Source organism: Podarcis liolepis (assembly GCF_965112155.1).
Source record: "Podarcis liolepis genome assembly, chromosome: 11".
Lineage (NCBI taxonomy): Eukaryota > Metazoa > Chordata > Lepidosauria > Squamata > Lacertidae > Podarcis > Podarcis liolepis.
In genome coordinates this window covers 28,292,855-28,316,809 of record NC_139565.1, presented here as the reverse complement: position 1 = coordinate 28,316,809, position 23,955 = coordinate 28,292,855, and the positions used below count along the sequence as shown (strand labels likewise).

The window sequence follows — 23,955 nt, the reverse complement described above, 5'->3', positions numbered from 1 at the left end:
TCTGAATGAATATACAGGAAATTTTGAGCATTCTTGCCCCGATGCCTGCCTGCTGTGATTTATGGAAACATGGAAACCTTTCTTATCATTGTCAAATTATATTTTTTTTTAGAAAATGGTGTATGAATTGCAGAAAACTTCCTTTAAAAACAAAAATAAAACAGCAACAGCACCTCCACCCACAACCACCTCCACCCTCTGGCAACACCTCTAGAACGGTTTTGCGCTTCTATCAAAGAGCAAACATTGGAATGGTCTGAACACTTCGAAAAACTCAAATGTACATCTAAACTGACAAAGTGCTTCCAACAGCTTCTTCCCTTGAAGGAATGGGATGCCACTGAAAGGAGTAGCTTGAGCAGGAAAAAAAAAAGGAAATTTAATAGTTTCACCTTTTTATAGAGAGATTGATGGGAGGAGAAAGCCAATTGTGGCTCAGGAAAAGGGGATGATAGGGAACTTTCAAGCCTGAGAATTTTTCGGCAAGATTCTCTTTGGTCCTCAAGCCAGTTGAGACCAAATGAGCATATTGGTAAGCAATTTTCCTTTCCTCCACCAAGGCAATAGAGTGTGGCATTATACTAGATTATTATCTTTGGGCATTGTTTTAAGTGTGTTATAATGCAGTCTAATTAGCCATGTGATAATTGGGTGCCTAACAAATGAAGAAAACTAAAAAAAGGCTTTAATAATCTCATTTGAAATTAATTTTCCCCATTTATCCTTACTTTATCTTTATTGTGGGGCTTTATTAGCAACTTCATAGCTAAGCTACTATTATTTGCATTTTAAGTAGAATTAAACTCACACTGTTTCTGTTTTTAATTTGTTTTTTGATTGAATCTTAAATAATGAAGGCTGCAGTGTCGGAAGCCTTTACTTGAGAGTAAGCTCTCCATTTAATACAATTGGGCCCACTCCCAAGTAGCCATGGTTTGGATTGTATTATGCCATCTAATATCTTCCTTTGAGGAAAGAACAGAAATGTCCATTGCATGTTAAATAATCACAGCAAATTTGGATTGACAATGTAACCTACTTTATTGATTGCAAACACTATGGAGGCCATATCCAGTAAGTTATAAGGAACCAATAAACAATAAATGGGAAGAGCAGTTACAGTCCTTTGTACACACTTTAGAAACCACAAATTGTCTAACTATGGAAGCTTGTAGCAGTAATATGTAGGCTCAAGACTCTAACACACCCATGGATCCAGAGTTAAATGTGTATAAGAAGACTGATGGAAGCCGAGTTCTTTGCCCCCTCCTCCCCAAGAACCACCCTCCCCAAATGCTCTACTGGGGTTAAGGGAGCCTATTGAATGGGGTGGGTTGAGGGGGCCTTGAAAACTAGCCTTTCATGAGTTGAAAGCTTTGGAAAGGAGGAGATGGGGAAGTATATGGGGGTGGTGTTTTTCTGTATGCAGTTACTTTTTTGGTATAAGATCAACTTTATATTTCGTTTTTGAATAACCTTAACATTATTTTGAAAAAAAAGATGTTTATTATTCTTTCAGAAGCAAATAGCATAAAAAAGCTTATATGATATATAAATCTTGCCTATCTTCTATATTATATATAATTTTTCTGGCGTTTATTCTGAGGTTGTATTTTGAATCAGCTAACCTAGCAAATAAAACGTATTAATGAATAATTAAGAGAGATGCAGGCCTAATTATCTCTAATTTGTTTTCTGAATGCAATATCCGCCTTATATGAGAACATGAGCACCTAACCTCCTCTAGAGAGGTGCCGTACAGATATTTATGGTGTTAGTAAGCAAGGACATTTAGTGCCTTAGGTTAGTGAGATACTGGTAAGTGGGTGGCTATGATGAATTATTTAGTAGTCTCTTTATGGCTTCTTCCATGGAGATGGAGACAAAAGGGGTTTCCTGAAGCCTCATGAATAAGCGTGTACACCGGGGAGTGCAAGAATCAAAGGGAAAGGAATTAGCAGCTGACAGCTGATGCTTTTGGCCACTAGTTTGATGTGGAGATTTAGCAAAATTCCTTGAGTTCTATTGGGTCTTCCAGGAAATTCACCAGTTTGGCTAAATTGTGCTATAAAATATATTTTCGTTATGTAATTTATCTACGGAATCAAGCTGGCTAAGGAAAATTAACTCAACTGTTAATCAGAGTATATGAATTTTGTATTTTTATTGCTGGAATTTCTAGAAACATTTGCAGTACCTCCTCTGCCTGGGTGTATTAGATGTCGAGTCTTAAAGGTCACATGTGAGCAAGCAACATGTGAGCAAGCAACAGAGAGATTGTAAATGACATTTGTGGATTGTGAGCAAAGAACTTTTACTCAGAGTAGACTCATTGAAATTAATGGACCTTAGGTACTTATGGGCTTTTAATTTCAACAGGTCTACTCTGAGTAAAACGTAGCTGACTACAACCCGTATTATAAAAAATTGTACATAACATACACATTTTAAAATCTAGCTTCCCAGTTCTCAAAGGTGACACGTGCAGTTTGTGAAACAAATAAACTCTTTTTTTTCTTTTTTTGCCTTTCTAATATTTACTTTTTTTCAAATCTGAAAGCAGATTATAAATGTCAACTAACAAGCATTTATTTCTACAGTGCAGCAGATCCCCAGAAAAAGACTCTTAACCCCTAACACTTTCTGCTGTATCACATCTCATTCTGTCTGCACCTTAGAAATTGTCAACCTGCCCAGTATTTGTTGCAGACCCCCCCCCCCACAGATGAATCTCTCATTCATTACAGTAATTCAAACACACTAACATTCTAATGTCAAATCCTAGGCTCTGATTAGACAACTTTCAGCCTAGGTGGAAACTTTGGGCTCACATGCCTGGACGGTTAAGTACAGTCGAATTCAACTACGGGATGCGGCTCTCATCTCTGCTTTCAGGCAGAGGGAGCCAGCATTTGTCTACAGTTTTTCCAGGTCATGTGGCCAGCATGACTACAGCGCTTCTGGCACAACAGAACACCTTGATGGAAGCCAGAGTGGATGGAAATGCAGTTTACCTTTGCGCCGTAACGGTACCTATTTATCTACTTGCGCTGGTATGCTTTCGAACTGCTAGGTTGGCAGGAGCCAGGGCAAAGTAATGGGAGCTCATCCTGTCATGTGGATTCAAACTGCTGACCTTACGATCAGCAATCCCAAGAGGCTTTGTGGTTTAGACCAACACAACAGGTACTGTGGTGTGAAAGGAATGTTAGAAAACAGAACAGAAATGCTAGCACTATAATCAGGAAAACTATCACAAAGTTCCCCATGTCTGAATGCACCCTGAGGATAACTGAATTGGGATCTGAAAGGATGCTTAAACCTGTGAAACAAGAAATGTTCTAGGATTCAATAAATGAAGGGCTCTTTTTACAACATGGATTTTGGAACAGCAAGAAGCAATGGCACTGTTGTCACCCAGATTTCTAGCAATTCTTCTGTTAATGCTTCCTGAAGAATTGCAGCCTCAACCTAATGAATAGAATTCCTATGTGCCAGCCAGTATTTCTGGACACCTCCAGAGGCAATTTTGCCTTAGATGATACATGAAAGAATTGTGTTTTCACTTTCAGGGAAGTAATATATCATGCGTATCTATCAAAAGCAGCATGAGCATTTTAACATGAGAACTGTACCGTAAAATAATGTTCTATCAATCTCCCTCCCACCTGCAAGTTATTACTGGGCTTAGCATGGATGCCGTTTCCATGCAGTTTCCTCCTCCTTATTGGCCTCATGGGAGAATGTTGGTTTTAGTTTACTCTACAATCAGACATATATTTTTTTTTTAAATCTATAGAATATATATATTAGGTTTTTCCAATAAAAACTAGGTTCAGGTGGTGCAAACAGATTAGAATGTGTAATCTACTGCTACAAGCAATCCCAGGAGTCCAAAATAAGGAATATTTAAAATGGAAGTTTCCTGAAATATACATATTTAAATCCAGATCACTGGGTTGAAACAATTTCAATGGGAAAATGGTTATATTTGATGGATTTGTTTGATTATTCATAAAAGAGCCTTAAATATGATGGCTGATCCTCAAGGTTGCTAACATAAACCCATGGTACTATTACCAATTAATATCAGTTGTATGCTCACCAAATAACCTGTTGTATTTGTTTTAAAACCACACAGTTGTAATGCACATGTTCACACTGATTGCTGCGATCTGTTGTCAGATTAGTATTCCAGCTCATTTTGTTTGAGCATCAATTTAGGCATGATCAAGCTGTGCTAATACCAGTGCTACAAGCATATACCAATGCTACAACAACAAAAGAAACGGCATGGTACTATCTTAATTGCTTTTCATCTAGGTTAGAAGTGGTGATTGACCAATGAGATTATTTTTAACCAAATAAATGTCTTTCAATTGATTAAAATATTAATTTGTTTTTAGAATTTCATCATTTGACTTTCTGTGAAAAATTAGGCACAATCTAATAACCTTTTTAAAAAAGTGGCTAAAATAAATCCAGCAATCAGTTGATAATTTAAAAGACTGCAATATGTCCCAAAGCAATTGAAAACCCCCAAGCTCCATTGGTGAGTTGGTCTTGCAGGCCACTCAAAGTAGCAGATTCCATTGTTCCTGCTCTATTAAAGTACAACAGGAGTCCTAGATGAACGGTCAGGGTCAAATATTAGCAACATTAAATCTGAATTTGTAGAGGAAGCAGATCTCTAACTTCAAGTTCTCTATGTCTCTCACACTCTCATGGTTGGTGTGTGTGTGTGTGTGTGTGTGTGTGTGTGTCTGTGTTAGAGCAGGCTGTTACCACCTACATTATCAACTAGCAGAAGTGGTTGCTTGTCTGTGATGTAGATGCTACTTGCTTTGGTCTGTAGATGGCAGTAACTTGCCACCGTAATGGCTTGTACCGGCTTTCCTATTTAACTGGTGATTTAAATGCTTTGACTGATAAAACATATAAATTAAACCAACTCATACGGCCAGTGTCTTCCAAGAGACAAGTGTACCGGACTTGGATACGGGAGGCCCAAATTCAAATTTCTGCTCAGCCCTGCTTGGTGGCAAGTTGCAGGCTGTGATCTATCAGCTTCAGTTCTTTATCTTTAAAAAATAATGGCAACACTGACTTTCTTCAAAAGGGTTTTCTAAGATAAGATCTATTAAGCACTCTGAAGTTTTGTGGACGAGGAGCTCCTCTTAAGGGAAGATGGAGAAGCGGTGCGCTGAACCTCCCAGGTCACTGCTTTAAAAACCTGACTTTTCTATAGATAATTTTCAGCACTTCAACCAGCTACATTTCATGGTGTATCTATGTCAGAGCTTTCGACCACATTTTATGTTCTGTTGAAGTGGAGTTTCACTGTTATCGTTTCACTTCTTATCTCATTCCTGCACTTTGTTCCTCACTGTTCCGAGAGGTGCTTTTGTAAAGCACCATACTCTAATTTTATCAATTTTAATATGCTCCTGGATCACATGACAGCTATAAGTGGGCTCACACTGCCTACCAGAAGCATTTGGGTAAAAAGTAGATTTGATCATTGCGTTCTGTGGAAGCACTACTCTGCAAGACCCAGACAGAAGGGAGAAGACAAGCCCCAAACTGAGCATAGGAAGCTGCCCACCATCTTAATGACTCTTCTTTTTTCTGTCTTGGCAGAAATATCGCCTACATTCCCCCCGCCTGAGATCTCAAACTTTCATCTGTTTAAGCTTCATTCCTGAGAAGCAGCATTATGATGAAAAATGATGCCCATTGCTTTTTAGTATTGACTGAAATGCCTTACCTGTAAGGGGAAACGTAGGACTTAACATCTTCCAGTGAATCCATTGTGTTGGGTGTAGGATGCAAAGCATAAAATAGCATTTAATTTGTATCAAGAAAATGCACAGCAACTCCTTGAAAGTTCAGGTAGATCATTGTTACCTATTAGTGAAGTGTCTGTCAGGATGATGGACTGGGAGACAATGCCTGTTACCTTCTGCTTGCTGTTGTGTATGAAAAAAAGCAAATTTCAACCTGGTTTTCTCAGGGAACAATTGCTCCTGTTCCTCCCTTGTCTTGCACCACTGGCAGGTGTATCCTTATCTGTATACTGTCCCCTAGAGGGAATTTAGAGAGAGCAAGAATTATTATTATTTAAATGAGAATGTCATCATCAGCATCATAAACTTTTATTGCACTAACCAAAGGCCATGGTATCACACATAAACATCAACAGTCACTATACATACAGTAAAACCACAGTCAAATCTATGAAAATTCTTTGTTATATTTTATAAGTTACAAAGTCATTTCACCCTCTTCCCTTTCCCTTTTCAATCTTGTGAAGGGAATCCTCAGCCTTCTACACACACACACACACACACACACACACACACACTGGCAACAGGTTCCACAGATTCCATAGGAGTCCTTTAAATGCTAAGATCTTGCTTGTTGTTCCACTGTTACACCTTGTTGATGACTTCAAGATCAGCAATGTTTTGTGTTCATTTTAATAGGTTTGATAACTATTATTTTTTACGTCTCTTGGATGCATACTGTTGTTTATCCATAATGCTGCTTGTATAAAGATGCCAAGAAGTGCTTGCTCAATTTCACACATGGGTAATTGTGGATTGTGAATGCAATCCATTACCCAATTAATACAGCTAAAATGGCAAAAGGAAATGGATTCAAAGGTGCTTTTGATGTGTATTTCGGAAAATGTATTATACTGTTTTTTCCCCATGCACTAGAATCCAGTGCTGCGGGGGGAAAGTGAAGCTAAATCTCATAATGTTCTTCTACTTGTGGCAATAACTTGCACAATCTCTTTCTCACACCTTCCTGCACCCCCCTTCTGCTTTTGAGAGTCCCCCGGTGGGGCAGGGAAGCATCTCTGACAGTTTTCAATTGGTGTCTTCTGTTAGTGGAAACACACCAATTAGATTCCTCCCCATATCCCTCAATTTTCTTGCCATCTGTACCCAGTTTATTCTTTGCTCTTTTATAGTTTTACTCCCAATTATTACTTAACATTCAGATCCTTATCATCCAAGTTCCATTGCATTTGATGAACACTCTTCATGAGAGGCTAGTCCTGACTGGGGCTTTCTATTTTTATCACAGAGATCAACAACATTAATCAAGCTGAAAAGATTTATAGTAAATTAGTCTGTTCATAGAGGTTTTGACCTCTGCTTCATGGCACCTAAATCCCTGGCTGAAAATATTTTCTCCACAGCCTGCTGTGTGGTTTCTCTTATTAATTGTACACTTTCAAAATGTTTTGTAGCACTAAGTGTAGCCATAAACTTCAAATGAAGCAGAGAAGAAATTCCATCATTCTGAACCTGACAGGGGATTATACCTTCTTTTGTAGTGTCTTTTATTTTAACCTTGTGTTTCAATATAGAAAAAAACCCCTATGTTGAAGGCTATGTGACAATAGACAGTTGTGGGTTGTTGTTGTTTTGAAAGGTCTGTTTAAATTATAATTTGGTATTTATTGGCATAGAATTCTAATTACTGCTTGATTTCAGGTGATAGATCTTAAAATGTACCTCCCTAAGAAGCTTGCCAAACTTGTGTCGTGGTGTATTGTCTACTACACAACTCCATCATCATTGAGCATTGTTGTAATTGGTGGACGGTGACTAAAATGCTAGCGACACTGTGACAGATGCTATTTACCGTATTTTTCGCTCTATAAGATGCACCAGACCACAAGGCGCACCTAGTTTTTGGAGGAGGAAAACAAGGGGAAAATTTTTTTGAATCTCAGAAGCCAGAACAGCAAGAGGGATCGATGCACAGTGAAAGCAGCAATCCCTCTTGCTGTTCTGGCTTCTGTGCATTCACTCCATAAGACGCACACACATTTCCCCTTGCTTTTTAGAAGGGAGTCTTATAGAGCAAAAAATACAGTACTCTGTTGCCTCCTCTTTGTTCTTGATGCGCTTTTGGTGTCACTGCTAGGGAAGCACAGGATCCGAGCAAGCTACCCTTCTGTAACCTCTGGCATAGTGGCAGCCATCTTAACCATGTTACAGGATCATGTGTAAATTAAGTGGTTTTCAGCTTCATCAGCATGAAGCAAGATGGAAGAGTACCATCATCACACATGCTGCAGCTATGGTAAAATCGCCTAGCAGTTAAATTTATGCTTTGAGGGTTTTCTGTTGATACCTGTGATTGGGGGCAGAAATTGAATGGCTCCTTTAAACTATCCTTGGGTAAAGTGCTCCTTTTACTACTACTCCCCCCCCCCAATGTTTTTCAGGAAATCCTGGAGAATTCCTTGAGCCAGGAGTTCACTGTGGAGAATGTGCTTGCGACGCTTCCAGCCTTCCCCAAGGGTGCCCCTCAGCAACGTGCTAAAAGGGCAGCAGAAGCCCTGGTAAAGGCTCAAAATTATTCCAGGCAAATGGCAATGCAACAGGTGAGGAAATGGGGGAGTTTATTTCAGTTTAACATCCTCTCCCTCCGCCCTTCTTTTTAACAGATTTGACCTACTTTGCAGTCACTGGTCAATTTTCCCCTTGTACAAACCTTATCGCACAGCTAATGTATAAAGGTTAGAATTCTTTTGTTGAGTGGCTGTGCAGGCATTAGTCTCACTTCCTGCTGGCAAGGCCACTTTTTGTGGGTTTGTACAATGGGAGCTTATGAATGCTTCTATTCATGGCCAGCTCCTGAGGCACACAGAAAAATAGCCAGCCATTCCTTTAAAACAGAAACTTATATATGATTTGGAGGTTTTCTCGTTCTTTCTTCCCACTTCAGGAACCAAAGAGCTGTATTAAAACAAGCAGGAAGGAGCTTGAAAACTTCCATGGAACAAAAGGCAAAAGTTCACAAGGAAGTATCTTATGTTTCCCAACGTGAAGACAATTCCTGTTCTTACATATATATATATTTCAGAAAACTTAGCTTAACATGTCAAGTTCTGCTAAATCATAATAGGCTAATAACAGTGTTTCATAGAATTATAGAGTTGGAAGAGACCACCAGGGGGTTGGACTCGATGGCCCTTGTGGTCTCTTCCAACTCTATGATTCTATGATTCTACAAGGGCCATCGAGTCCAACCCCCTGCCAAGCAGGAAACACCATCAGAGCACTCCTGACATATGGTTGTCAAGCCTCTGCTTAAAGACCTCCAAAGAAGGAGACTCCACCACACTCCTTGGCAGCAAATTTCCCAGGAACTTAAAAAAGCGTTTATGTAGAAGTTTGGTAGGAGGACAAATGTTTTCTTTAAAATTTCCAATTTTCCAAGTAATGGATCTCCAGTTATGATTTTGCCCTTTCACATGTTCTATTCTGATTTTTAAATGCTGCTCAGGCTAGAATTTAGACTTCTCAATCTAGAACTTATCCCTTTGGGTCTCTACCAGTTGTCTGACAATTTAATGGACCTCTTTGAGGCAGGGATCTATTAGTGGGTCTTCTTTGATTGTCTGGCTTAAGGCTGCTCCAGATCATTAGTGGGAATCTATCCAAAATACAGGCTACAATCCAAAAGACTAACATGCACATATTGCAGGAGCTGTGTGGGCAGCTTGAGCTTTGGCTGATCCTGTTGTACTCCATTCTGCTGAAGAGACAAGCTGCTTGTCTCTTTAGCATCAGGATCTGCTGTGGTAATGCTAGCAAACAAAGCTCCAGCAATAAGTATACTTCTCCAATCTGTGTATAGCCATTAATTTTTTTTCTTTGACAAGTGAAGCTTTAATTAAGTATGAATCATGCAGTGCTGACAAAACTTTTGGGGTGTGTATGTGTGAAAGGAAGTTCTGCAAACTGTGTTCTAGTTCCATGTCAGAAAGAAATGTTACACTCTAGCTGACATTTAACACTTGAGTGTGAGAGACCATTCTTTTTTAAAAATTTTTTGGGAAGGCTCTTAATTTTTGAATTAGATTTTTAATTTCTATTAGATTTTCATAACATAATTTCAGACTTCAAATTTGTTATACATTTCTCTAATACTCTGACTTCCCACAGCCAATCAAAAGCCATCCTTCCTGCAGCCAATCAGAAGCTGCGCTTTGGTTTCCAAACGTTTTAGAAGTCGAACGGACTTCCGGAACGGATTCCATTCGACTTCCAAGGCATGACTGTATTCCTCTGTTACATCACACATTTCATCTAATATATATTCCTCTAGTTCATATATTATCATTTCTTCCCATGGCTCACATTTCAAATGCTGCCCACGATTTCGTTTGGTGGTTATATATTTTTTCAAAGAAGGAAAAAATTCCACTCTTCCATAAATTGCCCATCATGTTGATCTCTTATTCTTGCTGTTAGCTCTGCATAGCCCATTGATTTTAGGAGCTATTCTTCTTTGTTGGGCTTCTTTCTTCTTTCCAGTTTTGTGCATGGGAAGGCTTGTTCTTAATGGCATAAGTAGATCAAGGAATTTCAGTCCTCTCTATTTAAGTTAATTAAGGTTAGTAGTCTTCATTTGTGTTGAACAGGGAGAACCATAAGCAAATTTTAGAGCTCATGCGATGTAAGAAACGTCTTAAGTTCAGTCCTTGGCATTTCCAGATAAAAGAGTAGGATTGAGAAGAATCTCTGCCTGACAACCTGGAAAACTACTTCCTGTCTCGGGAGAAACAGTTACTGAGGTAGATAGAACAGTGCTCTGACTTGGTATAAGGCAACTCCTTGTAGTCTTCAAGGAAGACAAGTTTTGATTAATGGGGATGCCATGTTTCTTTGAGTATAGGAAGAAAGGGTAGGAATATTTAAAACTATGCTGAAGTAGCTGGAGTCTCATAAAGCATTAGCTTGTCAGACCTTGCCTGAACAAGTCGAGTCATTGGCTTGTTACTTAGTTAACCTTTGTTAACAGCTTCTAATAATTTAATTTGCACATCACATTTGCTTTTTCTGTTACACTCTACATTCTACACATAGATTCAATAAATCCCATCCTACACAAGATGAACTGAGGCCAAGAGTGACCGAAAATGCAGCAGGTCCATAACTAGAGAGAGAACTTTGGACAAAGCACCCACAATTTTAAACCCAGCTCTCTAGCCACTGAGTTGCCTGAGAGCATTAAGCTGCAGTTATTACAGCACTATGTAATAACCGGAAAGATTTAATGCAAGTGACAGCTAGCTGGAACCAAAGAACTCTGAGTGGAAGAACAAGAGCTTACACAGTGTTATGGAGGGTAGGTTCTACTGCTTATCGTTAGCTTCTGCTTGTGCAAGAGGTTGCTCAAGTAGACCATCTTCTGGTTTAATTTCATTTCTGCCCCCGCAACACTATAGTGAGACATAAACAGCCAGAGTCTACTGAGAAGAAGACACCTGGTGGAGCAGTAGCTTTAAGGGCCAGCCTGCTCCCTTGGGATTTCTAGCAGAACAGCCAATCTGCTGCTCTTTGTTCATTTTCAATCAGCTCATCTTGGAACGATTTGATCTTGTGCCTGGGAAAGTACATTAGGTCACTAAGATGATCTGGCAGCTAGCTCAGTACTTCTTGCTACAGATGGCCAAAAATATTGGAAGTTAAAGTTATCTAAGGCCCATTTCATAATATTTATGTTTCTGTGGGCTATTGGATTCCCTCGGGGGGCAAGGAAGTGACCATTTAATGAGTTTCCTCAAAAATATGCCTTTGTTGTACTTCACTTATCTCCTGCTACTTGATGTTGCAGTAATAGTGTAAAGGTAGCAAACCACATAAAAAGTAAAACATTCATATTTTCCCAGTACATTCATTATCTGGGGGGCAAGGACTTTGTTAATCTTGTGCCTTGTGCATCATGAAAAGCATTATCAGTGAAAACATGGCCAAAGATTAATGCATGAAAAATGTCATGCAATAATTTTTCTTTAAAAAAAGTATAAATTTGTTTTTGTTGTAGTTCTTGGCTCTCTTTCCCCTCAGCTGTACAAACTGGAGCATGAAACGGGGAAGTGTTGCAAAGATTATTTCTTAGAATAGAAACAGATTCTTGCTGCATAAGCCAGTTTTGCAACCTGTAAAGCAGTCTATAAAGGGTGCCATTTAAAAACTTCATATAAACATTGTATTCACTAATTATTATTTTTTACTAGAAAAATACTCAGAACTTCTTTCTATATTTCATTATTTTGTTGTTTTTCTTAACAATATTGCAATGTTTGAGGATCAGAGACATTTGTCAAAGATACAACTAACTCTTTTTAAGAGTTTGATTACTATCACTGCCTACTAGCTCATGAGATATTCACCCTAGAGGATATACTTCTGTGATGTGGCTACAGGAAATGAGAGAAGGTGACTGTGGGTATCTCCAAAACATACCTAGCAGTTCAGAGACATGTCCTTGGTCTGAAGGAAGAATACTGAGCAGTTGGCAAGTAGGGTGGTTTGTTGGGAAGATTAGTAGTAAATTGCCCTTTCCCTTGGTGTCCTCCACATTCTCAATAAGGAACTTCAAACAGTATGGATGGTTTTTTGACAGTTCCTCTCTTTACTTTCTTAATAGCGGACTCTTTGCATTTGCCCCTTCTGTGGGCCGGGAGAATAAATCTCATCTGCACAATTCATAATGTATATTCTTTCATTGTGGACATTTTGTGCTATAGGGAAAAAAATTCCCAGCAATGTGTGTTTGGCACATACTTGTAGGAATGGAGTCTTTGATGTCTCTACCAATTTTCCCACTCAATTTCATTGATTGTGCTGTTCAGAAACAGTCACAGCCATCAGGTGTGCTTTGCATGGTCAAACACAGTATGCGGTGCTTACACTTCACAGAATAGAAATTCCCAGCCTGTTGTGGCAATGTGGTCTCGTTCATCAGTGTCCTTACTATTCAGTGTTTCTATAACAGGTGGACAATCAACAGGTGGTTCTGCATTAGCAAAATCATCAGAAAATAAAAAGTCTGCATTTTTGTGCGTGTGTGCACGGGGGAGAGAGAGAGAGAGAGAAAAGGAATTGGGAATGTTGAATACCCCAAGACCTTTCCCTCATCCTGCTACAGTTTTCTTCACTTTCAGTTGCATTCTGTAAAACTCCAAATTTCCTCAGGACTGCAAATACTTAACCTACCTCCAGTGGAGACACAAGAGCTGAATTCTGTGCAAGTTATCAGCATGTCAAAGCCTGCAAGCTGGGCAGCGATTTCCTGTCCCACTCCACCCCCAATTGCTTTCAACCGGCCTTTGCAGCTGTGCGGTTGACATCAGCTTGATCTGCAGTTATCCGCTATAAAGCTTTCCACTGTATGTGCATTAATGTTGCCCACCTGCTAAGTGAATCAGATCAAGACACTTAAAGCTACTAGGCAGGGAGACAGAGCAGAGGATGGTTAGTTGGGAGGAGAACATGCTGTGGCACCACCAGTAAAAGCTGCTTGACTGCTTTTATTTTCCTTTCTAGTAGGACTCCTTTTCTATAGCACAGCAGTATTAGAAAGCACAGCAAACGGCTGAAGCCATGGTTTATTATTTCTGATGTCATATCAACTGCAATTGGCACAAGTCCAAACCAGGATTGAAACCATGCTTCTACATTCTGGTTTGCTAGTCAGCCACCGATGGTGTTTGTCAGGTAGATGCCAAGAAAGAAGAATGGTTAAGGTTTGCATGGGTTCATGTGACATCTCATGACATCTGATTGAGCCAATATGCATTAGGCTCATTGATGCCTAATACTGAATTTTGTTGCTTTTCCCCCTCTTAGATACTTGCTTTGCAAGCTGAACTTAACTTCCACAGAAATTTGTATAATCTTCAAGTTAAGTACACCGAAGCTGTCTTTGATGGGATAAAGCAAGCATACCACACATTTCAAGATAATGTTGCCATGGTTCTATGTTCACCGTTACAAGGTAAATACATGTCTGTAATAGCAGCATAAACAAAAACAATTTCAAAATACTGACAGGCATGAAATACAAATGTTTAGTGTTTCAAGCACCTGAAAACAATTCAAACGCAAGATTTTCTCTCTCTCTTTCTGCTTCATACTTTTAATACCGGTCTCCAGGGAGCAATTGATAATTTTCCACTTTCTCTTGCAGATGTTTTTTCTTCTTATACAAAACTTAAAGCAGAAGCTTCAGAGGCAGCTTTGAGAGACTTCCTCACTGCTTTTAGGAACAATGCAGAACAGATCCAATATGCAGTTGAAACTTTGGCTCCACCAGTGAATCAGCAGCACGAAGGTAAGAACCTTACTTGTACAATCTGGATTGGTAAAGGATGTACTTGATAGGCTTGTCTTGGTGTCTTGTCTCTTTTTTAAAAAAAGGCATGGGAAGAGAGTCTCTCTTAGATATCTTGCATCACTGATTTATCCTTAATTTTCAGCATTAGGTCAAATAGAAAATAGCTGATCTAGTACATTCAACCTAGTTCAAGACTTGAGCAGTAATGAGATTTTGTAAAAAAAAAAAAAAAAAATGAAGTTCCTCCTTTGGTTGGTTCCTGATTTTATCCTTTACTCCAATGAATGTATCTTATATGGTGCATTTGAATGTGAATTTATAGTTTATTATGTTGTGAGCCAGTATCCTCAAAGTTAAAGTATCAGTCACAGTTTGGAAATTGTAAGGCTCACCTTGACTCAGGTGTTATTGGACTACAACTCCCATAATCCCATATCATGTTTGCTGATGAGTTGGAAGAATCCAACAACATCTGGAGGGCCACAGATTCCCCATCTTTGTTGCAAGGGGCATCCAATATCCCGCCAATGGAAGCTCAAATTTTGCACATGCCAGAAGCACATTTGGGGCTTTATTTGATAATGAAAGGCATCTATAACCTGTTGATTTTCTAATAGCTGAGAGGGCTCTCTAGTAATGTTCTAGCTTGCCATTTTTTCCTAGGTTCATGATAAATAGCACATTGAGAAGATACAGTTGATCACTGAAATGCATTTACTATGTTATCACAAACAGTTTCAAATCAACTGCTTACGCCTTACTATTGTTTAGGTTGAATGAATGGTGCAGTATAACTCCCTACCTTCTTTTAATTTACCCTTAAGGTGATGAGGCCTTGTCAAAGTTTGGAAAAGAGTTCTTCCTGTCTTTGGAACGTTCCCTCAAAGTCTGTGGAGAGCAACGGGATAAGGCAGCCAGTGAAATGGAAACCTTGCAAACGGAACTAGACCAGGCCTTCGAAACTCTTCGGAATTTAAGGGACCAAAAAGCGAAGAAAGCGGGAGCCAACCAGCGTTTTCCAAAGCAGGAAGATGACAGAGCAGATGGAATAGAAGAAAGGGGCTTGAATGTACTTCCAAAACACAAGCCTGAGCCTGAACCAACACCCACATTTCCTGTAGACAGCCATAGCCTCTTGTTAAAACATGCTTCTGTTACAGAGAGGGCATCTGTCAACCCATCTTCCAAGCAGAAAATAGAAAGCTCTGATGGTGTGAATGTTCAGCAGAAGGGGAAGCTCCTACACCGGAGCAAGAGTATGAAAAACATGGAAAGGCCACCATGGCAAAGTTAGACATAGCTCTTTGGGCCTGTGGCAGCCTTAGCTTTGTCAACAACACTTAACTAAATTCTGTGGGAGTGAAGTTGTGACTATGTGGTGTATCAGTGGGATGTAAGCTTATTTTCCTCCGGGAGTTGATTTTATACTCTTTAGTGGCTCCTGAGAGCCATTTTATACATGGCAAATTTCATTCCCTAGAACTGTTTACTGTTTAGAAAATGGAAAACATTTGGCCTGTTGAAGCAGCTTCCACATAATGTTAAAAGACATGGGAACATGCTGAAAAATCGCATATCTCTGAAGAGACAGAATGTCAAAGCTGGAATGTGTGCATAGAGAGAAGATGAACGCCATTGTTGCATCACAACTCTAAAATTAATCCTGCACCTCTTCTGGCACTTTTTGCAGTGCTTTATAAACTAAGAAGTGTACTTATCCCTGACTGTCATTGGGTCAGGGCTTTATATGTATGCAAGACAATGTAAGCTAGATAATGGCTTTGAAGGTAACTGAATGCACATCAATACCCCTCTTTTTCTCTCACTTTCCTTCTTGTGATGCAGGCACATGTAACAGATGGAGAATAGCACTGTGGGACTTCCATCAGCTAAATAATCAGGACATTTGGTTTTCAGGTTGTCAGTCCAGAGGTTGTCTTAGGGAAAGACATTTACTGGTTTTTTTTTTAATTTTTGGTGGTTTCCTGTTAGTGCTGAAGCAATAACCCAGGTAGTTGCTAAGCAGATGTACCCCAAGCATCCACTGGAATTTAATGGAAGAGACTTTGAACCTATCTCATCACGATTTTACGTTGTCCTTTTCCTACACAGATGCTTTGGCTTGAAAACAATCCTTGAAGCAGGCTTGTGATTTGTGGCGTTCCACAAAGCCAAGTCTGGTTCTCCGTAAATGGTCTCAGCTATCTGAGAAACTTGATTGTTCTCCTTGGCTTGCTACCCCTGCTAAAAGCAATACTCTGGGCCTCATGCTTACGAGGCTAATAAAACTGCCCAAAATGATAGCATGAGGATCAAGGACAGCATTCAAAATGTTTATAACTTGTGAATGGTTTTGACGACCCCCTTTTTTTGTTTGAGAATGATGCAAAATATCTGTAGTATTTTTAAAATTGTATTTAAATTATATTTTATTCCCCCCCCCCCCCCAAAATCAACTATCGGTTGAAATGCCGAATATGAAATGTTTCTTTGTTCTCGTTAATAAATGACAGAAATAGAACGCAACCTTTGTTTTGTTGTTCAGCCAGGTTCAATGGTGGAATGATTTTTTCCTGTTTCCTTCATTTTCTAAGAGTATCTCTTCCAAATGCTTCCAAATGTATAAGGACTAAAATAAGCGTGTGTCAATTTGCTTGTGACTCTTTCCACGGTCCTTCTAAGGTAAGGGGCCTTGATAGCTACAGAAGGCTCTTAAAGAGAGTCAATATGAATTTCCAAGTATTATTAAGTTAGTGCTCATCAAATCCTTAGGTTTTTAAATTATCATAGTTATTATCATATTTAATAATGAATATGCTCAAAATGATTCACATGAATAAGAACACTGAGCTTAAAATCCCAGAAAATAGGCAAGAGTTAAGACTTATTTTAATATTTAAGAATATTAAATCAGAGCATGGCTCTCTAAAAGCAACAATAAAAACTACTATGAAAGTCTGGGAATAAAAACGATTTAACCTTCTGTCAAAGTGATTGAGAAGGTGTTATTCTGCAAAGGTGGTACCACCATTGGAAATACCCTCTCTCCAGCTGCTACCCACCTAACATCTGCTAGTGTAGGCAGACAGAGGATGGCACCTGATACAGATCTTTAAATTTTGCACAGGTTCATATGGAAGAAGGCCGTCTTTCTGGTAACCAAACTGTTTAGGGCTTTAAAGTTCAAAAGCATTAAAAGAAATAATCTTTGTATATCACATACTCATTTGGGTCAGGGGGTTAATAAATGATTGATAATGATAAGACTTCTGTTGACCAAAAAAAACCATTTGGATTACTTTGGAACACTTCATGTCACCCTATTTGATTCAGAACTATGATCACATTCCCCAAGCCCATTTACTGAAATAGAATAGCTGTACTACATGCAGAGTGACAGGAGAGTAATGTTCTGATGGACATGCCAGGATAAAATCCATATCATGCAAGGAAAATGAATAGTTTACCATCTCAGTGCAACCATTTTATAAATGAAGAAAGTCAGAGCAGAGCAGATCTTGAACTGGTCTTTCTTTCTTTCTTTCTCTCTCTCTCTCTCTCTCGGGGGGGAGAGGGAGAGAGAAAGAGAGAAAGAGAGAAAGAGAGAAAGAAAGAAAGAAAGAAAGAAAGAAAGAAAGAAAGAAAGAAAGAGAAGACAAAGTGCTAGTGGAGGGAGAATAATTTCCCTTCCTCTTTTGGAAGCGCAATCTTTCCCTTCATCCTTTTGTCGTGCTTGTCTCCAAAGGCACCAGATGTAGCAGATTGATCAGCAGGATGGCTACCAGCAGCACAAATGACAGCATGATTGGTTGCCTATTCCTTTTTAAGGTGATCTTGGCCTTGCTCACAAGCAGTTATGGGGCTGAAATTCATTAGTATGTTTGAAGGAGACTCTTCTGTCAGCTTGCTGGGAGGGGAGAATGGAGTCCCACTGCCAGCAGCTCTTGCTTCATTTCAAAAAATATATATTTGATCTCCTAAATTCTGCTGGTTTTCCGTGCATAATTTATGAGACTCGTTTATTCTGCGCTTTCACATGTAAATAGCCATCCACCCACTGTGTCCTCTGAATTGCATTTTAATTACGTTAGGCTTGTGGTCCCCCCCTGATTTTTAAACTAGCATGTGATACATGTTCAGATGGAAATTAATGATTTTAACTACTCATGACTAAGACTATAGTTGCTGTAATGTTATTGGGTATTTTAAGCAAGGAGGAGGAAAAGTAGTTTCAAAAAGAAAAAAAAGAGATGCTAGTTTGCCGATCGCAAAGTCATTTTATGTAATATTACAAATCATTGAGATTTAATTAATCTGTATATTGGAAACATGTGTTTGGACTCCCAACATTTAGTTTATAATAACCTTAACATAATTAATTTTCAAAGCGTGCAAACGGCTTTCTTTGAAAATGATCTGCAGCATCCATATTAATAATAAAACAAACCATGCTTTGCTATTGAATTAGGCATTTCCTTTGAAGTGAGTCCAGAGAAATGATATGCCGTCCTCAGTCATGTTAATTCTCTGATCCAAGGCTTATGGAAATATAGTGCAATTAGCTACATGCTAACAACCACCTTGCTGCACTTCCCAAAATACCAGTTCATGAAAGGCTCACCCAGAAGTCTGGAGCAGCACATTTCACTAGTGTGGCGGTCCTGTTTTGCAAATTAGTTGGCATTGTAACTATGGACCCTTTGGTTTTTTCCTAGTCTTATCCCATTATCTATAGGGCTTCAGAGCAGACTAGTATAAACAGAATTCAATATTTTGAAGCATTGATGGTTTTCTTTGTGACAATGCACTTTTGTCTTAGTAGTAGTAATGTAATATATATATGGCACTGCCCCCAGTTCAGATAATGATGATTCTGTACATCCTTACCATCCCAGGGATGCTGAGATTCAGCAGCTGAGCATCTCTTGGCCCTCACTTTAGATTATCTAGCCGCCTTCTCTTGGCCAAGGCGCTTCATCCAGCCTTTGCTCTGGGAGCAGAGCACAGCTGTGCATTCTGAGGGCAAGGTCTTTAACCTCATGCGAATGGCCTGTGACATCACGTTGTACCTTAGGCAGCTGTGCCAAACATCGAGACGGAGAAGAGTTAAGCAACAGCCTTGTCTGAAAGAGATAACAGAACCAGTTTAAGCCAGCTATGCCTCTCTGAAGGAATAACCCAAACATCACGAACCTCCTTCTTGCTTCTTTTACACAGAGAAGCTTCCAGAACCTTCTTGAATTAGAATAGGAGAGATCTCTACATCAGGTCAATACTTTCTGTACTAAGAAATGCAAACTGACACCCCCCCCATTTATTAGGTGCAGGAAGTATTGATATGCAAAATACCTATATAAAAAACTTTGCATGTGCACCTTCCTTCTACAAAAATAAATCCTAGCCTTGTGTTGCTAGACCTGCAATTCGCCAGCAGAAAACAGAGTTACCACCTGCTTCCATGACTAGCAGAAAGACATCCTGACAACTCAACCTTCTTAAACTAAATGTAGCTGAAATATACTCAGAGTCGCAAAGTGATTTCATGCTCTTTATTCAGCTCATAGTGGTGAGGAGGAATGAATGAAAGTCCCCTCAAAGTATCTGCTTTATATACATTATTTACACAATGGACTGCACATGATTGGTTAATTCTGGAATTCTACTGTAAGCCAATCAGGTTGTGGATTCACTTATATCTGGAGCATGATTGGGTGGTTCCTGCCAACCAATCATACTGCTGCATTGTTCTTGGACCAATCAGACTGCTGCATTCTGAATCCTATTGTTCTAGGACCAATCAGACTGCTGCAATTTGGATCCTATTGTTCTAGGACCAATCAGACTGCTGCAGTTTGGATCCTATTCAACTCAGTACATAACAGTAGCCCTTCACATTATAAAACAAAATGCTGCCTATGAAACCTGACACAGTTAAGGAAAAAAAACAGGCTTTCATGCTTGTAGTCTATAACTTGTGGCCTTGCATAGAGAAAACTTGGTGTGTTACAGTAGGGTAAGCCGGAAAGGAATGTGTGGCTGTTATGCAGAAGTACTAGAGTCAAAATTCTTAAGTGACCACTAGAATCCAGGGTATTATCATGTTATTCTTTGTCTTTAGCACCACAGAGCTGACCATAGAGTTCTTGTACCTCCCCCCCCCCCATTCCTCTCATGACAATTATCTATTTGCTGGTTTAAAGGGAAAGACAAAGTCAATTGGCTTCATTGTCCCAGAGATTAGTCAATATTGCTGGCCACTAGCCTCCATTGCCCCTCTCACATTTTCCCAATATTGAGTAGCTGCTACAACTCCACATTTATTCTGAGCCCTGCAGTGGCATGCCATGATCTCAGGTGGGTTTGGGTGTCTCCTGGTAGAGAATCAGGAGATGGCTGGAAGCAGATTGCTGTTAGAGAGAACCTATACGCTGAAATTGGAAATAGAACCATTGGTCAAGACTCATGTGTGTGCATCTCCATTCCATTAATAAAAATGACTATAATTTTGTGATCAGAATTATCCTTATTTTACCACTGATTTATCTGAGTCAAGATTAGTTAGGTCTGCATAATACAGATTCAATACAGAGCTGTATGTGCTTGATTACATGCTAATGATATGTAAAGAAGTTCCTCTCTCGATTATATTTTCTAATTATTTCCTTCTATCAGTTTATCTACTACCAGAACTTCTATCAAAGTCTCTCTCTCTCTCATTCTAACTCATTCTTCTTCCACTTTGAATATAACATTCCTCTCAGTTGTATAACTATAGAAATTACTAATTTACTGTTGATTTAATAAATCTACAATGCCTTTATGCTATTCCCTTCAACATTTCAAATATGTAATCTCAGTGGTCTTTACACCAGTACTGAGCCTAATATAATTTTCTGCCATTATCTGAGTATATCCTGAATTTTTTTTACTGGAGACTTCCCAGTTTATATCTGCTTCTACATTCACTCAGTTCTAATGACATTATAGTGCCCTCTTCCTCTACAGTGGTTCACTGTTGTTTTCCACATCTACTTTAAGCCCACATCCCTTGCATTTCAAGGCTTGCCATATCTTCATGCCTTCATTGTCTCTACCTATGGATGTGAATGTTTCTCAAGGAGGTATGCCTTATTGGCCCTTGTTAAAACCACCTGAATGCATGAAGGCTATATTCAGATTAAATTCTTTCATTACATAGCCATTTCCTGAACCACCATCTTTAAAACGTTGCTAATAAATCCTCCTGACATAAAAACCAGTTGCATTTGAAGCTGATTTGGGGTTAAAGGTTGTCACGTTACAGTAGTTCAAGGCTCTTGGTAATGCAGCACTCTACTATATTTTCTGCAAGCTTAGTAGGACACCCTTCTCCCAAGCACTTTTCGAATGTAGCTGAAAGGTCCCTATGAACATCTTCCATTAGCCATGATTTACAGGTGCCCTTGTACCCTACAGCAGCAAGTTCAGTAAGTTTATTCCAGAATTTGATAGCTTGGATAAAGATAACAAAAGAAAACAGCTGCTGTCTGCTTGTAAGAAATATATTCCTTCTCGGCTAAGACCCAAGTTTCAGCTAGAAAAAAACATTTTTTTTTTTTTTGGCAATGTTTTATTCCCATTCAATAAAAAAAGGTAATGACAGACACATAGTGAACCAAGTTGTGAATGTGTTGTGGTGATATGTAGTGTGTATTAGATCAAAATTATAAATTATAAAGAATCACAGTGGTGCCTCGCAAGACGAAATTAATTCGTTCCGCGAGTTTTTTCGTCTAGCGAATTTTTCGTCTTGCGAAGCATGGTGTCGGAAAAGCTTCAAAAATCACCAAAAACCTCAAAAAAGGCTACCACACCGTGTTCTATGAGTTGCTCCTTGAAGTCAAGTCGCGACTGTATTAACGGTGTTAAGAAAAAGGAAACAAACTTGCAAGACGTTTTTGTCTTGCGAAGCAAGCCCATAGGGAAATTCGTCTTGCGAAGCAGCTCAAAAACCGCAAAACCCTTTCGTCTAGCGAGTTTTTTGTCTTGCGAGGCATTCGTCTTGCAGGGCACCACTGTATAAAGCTGGAAAGGACCACCAAGTCATGGAATCCAGTCCCGTGGCCTCCACACCAGTTCTCTGCAGTTTAGACCACATCATTCAGTTCACTGGGAGAAAGAAAGAACAATGAAAGTGCACCCATGTCAGTGTACCTGGATGCACAGTTACCACCATGAGAAAATGAGGCAAACCACTCACTATAGAGCAAAGTCAATATAAAACCAAAATGGCTGATGGGGGAGGATGTTAGGTATAATACATGGGATTTCTTGTCCATAATGTATACAGTTTGGCTAGAAGTGCAGTACAGCAGTGGATAGTAGCATCAACTGTGAGAGTTACTGTAGGCCAGGATTCTTTGGTAGTAAGAAACCATTTTTCTTATTTGATTGGATCAGCAAACAGTTGGAAAGCCATCTCAAGTAGAACATGCATGACATTCGAGACAAGGAATGCATTTTTTTCTTTTCAGAAAGCCACTGTCTGAATCAACAAGAAGTGAACATGAGATGCAGATGGGTCCCTAAAGTCATTAATTGAGCCATAGTAGGTTGTGCATTACTTTATTAAAATATAGCGGCTCTTAAAAAATTGTTCATTAATTTACTCATCGTATTTAGGAGCAGTGACATGTCTGTCTGCTGAGATTTCTTTAAGTTGACAGTTCTCAGGCGCTCCCCATAGATCGGCCTTCGTGGTTGGATTTTTAAATGGACTTAATTAATTCCACCCTATTATGAGAAAAACAGAGAAAGGATCTCTTGTGGGATAATTCTTGACCTCGGGCAATAGTGGAAGAATGCAACTTTTTGTACAATCATATCAAATAAATATAGTGTGAAATTTCATTGTTGGAGCTCTTATATTCTGTTATCTTCAGAAAATACCTAAAACGGCCTATTTTTGAATAGGATATGATCTGCTGAAGTACTGTTATTGCACTAATTGCTGGGCCCAAATATGAACAAGCACAATTGGTATTTTCTAAATCTTTTCTCACGCTAAAGAACATATAATGTAGCTTACCTTCACAGGTTGCGGAAAGAGATTACCCTGGAATTGGATCACACGGTCCAGGTACTTGGTTACAGAACCGCTATCTGCCACCTGAAAATCCTGCCTGGTTTTTTGGGACACCATCAAGCCCCATACTCAAACAGGGACCATTCTTTTACTACCATCACTGTTACCTTGGCTGAGCAAGGTTCAGTTTTGTTAATCCTCACCCATCTGAACTTAATAGCTAGGCACAACCTTTGCTGCCTCAGTTTGGATTATTATGAGGAACAATATGCAGGCAAGAAATTCAAGGTTGCAAGTTAAGGCGCCTATTTTTGTAACTTTTGGCTTTAAAATGTAGGCAGATGCATTGTACTAAGGATTAGTTTTAATGTCTTACTAGTGCATTGTCCAACAGTGCCCCACTACTTTGCTTATGGAAGATGCACATGTATAATGCATGTCCATGAGAGAATTCACTAACTTGCACAAATGTTATAAAATGAGACACTGTGGGCAACTGAAACAAAGAAAATCAGTGCAGCCTGAAAGCAATGTAAGCCCCTTTTTCTGACAGATTGAAAACAAGAAGCCATAATTGCCAACGTGGCTCACAAGGACAGTTTTCTTTGATCTATGTAATTTGCAGTCATGACCAAATATGCAAAGGGACCAATCCTTTTAAATAAAAGATCTTATAAATGTGGGTTGTTAGTTCTGAAAAATGCAAAAATATTTAAAAATATATATTACTTAAAGCA

At 39.2% G+C, this 23,955-nt stretch overlaps 1 protein-coding gene across 12 annotated transcripts in view; it reads left to right on the top strand.

Moving 5' to 3' along the window:
* The window catches only part of LOC310688254 (uncharacterized protein), a 56,216-nt gene extending 33,173 nt beyond the window's left edge, over positions 1 to 23,043 (top strand). For 8 of the 12 annotated variants that reach the window (XM_083464512.1, XM_083464518.1, XM_083464517.1 and 5 more), the window contains 5 exons: positions 8,249 to 8,407; positions 13,668 to 13,815; positions 14,008 to 14,151; positions 14,979 to 16,836; positions 22,668 to 23,043. In XM_083464512.1, coding sequence (XP_083320638.1) covers positions 8,249 to 8,407; positions 13,668 to 13,815; positions 14,008 to 14,151; positions 14,979 to 15,448 — 921 coding nt within the window. In that variant the 3' untranslated portion in view covers positions 15,449 to 16,836; positions 22,668 to 23,043. Of the gene's footprint in view, positions 1 to 8,248; positions 8,408 to 13,667; positions 13,816 to 14,007; positions 14,152 to 14,925; positions 16,837 to 22,667 lie in introns of those variants that run through there. The other 4 variants (XM_083464516.1, XM_083464520.1, XM_083464514.1 and 1 more) reach the window with 3 other exon arrangements.
* The last annotated feature ends 912 nt before the right edge of the window (positions 23,044 to 23,955 follow it).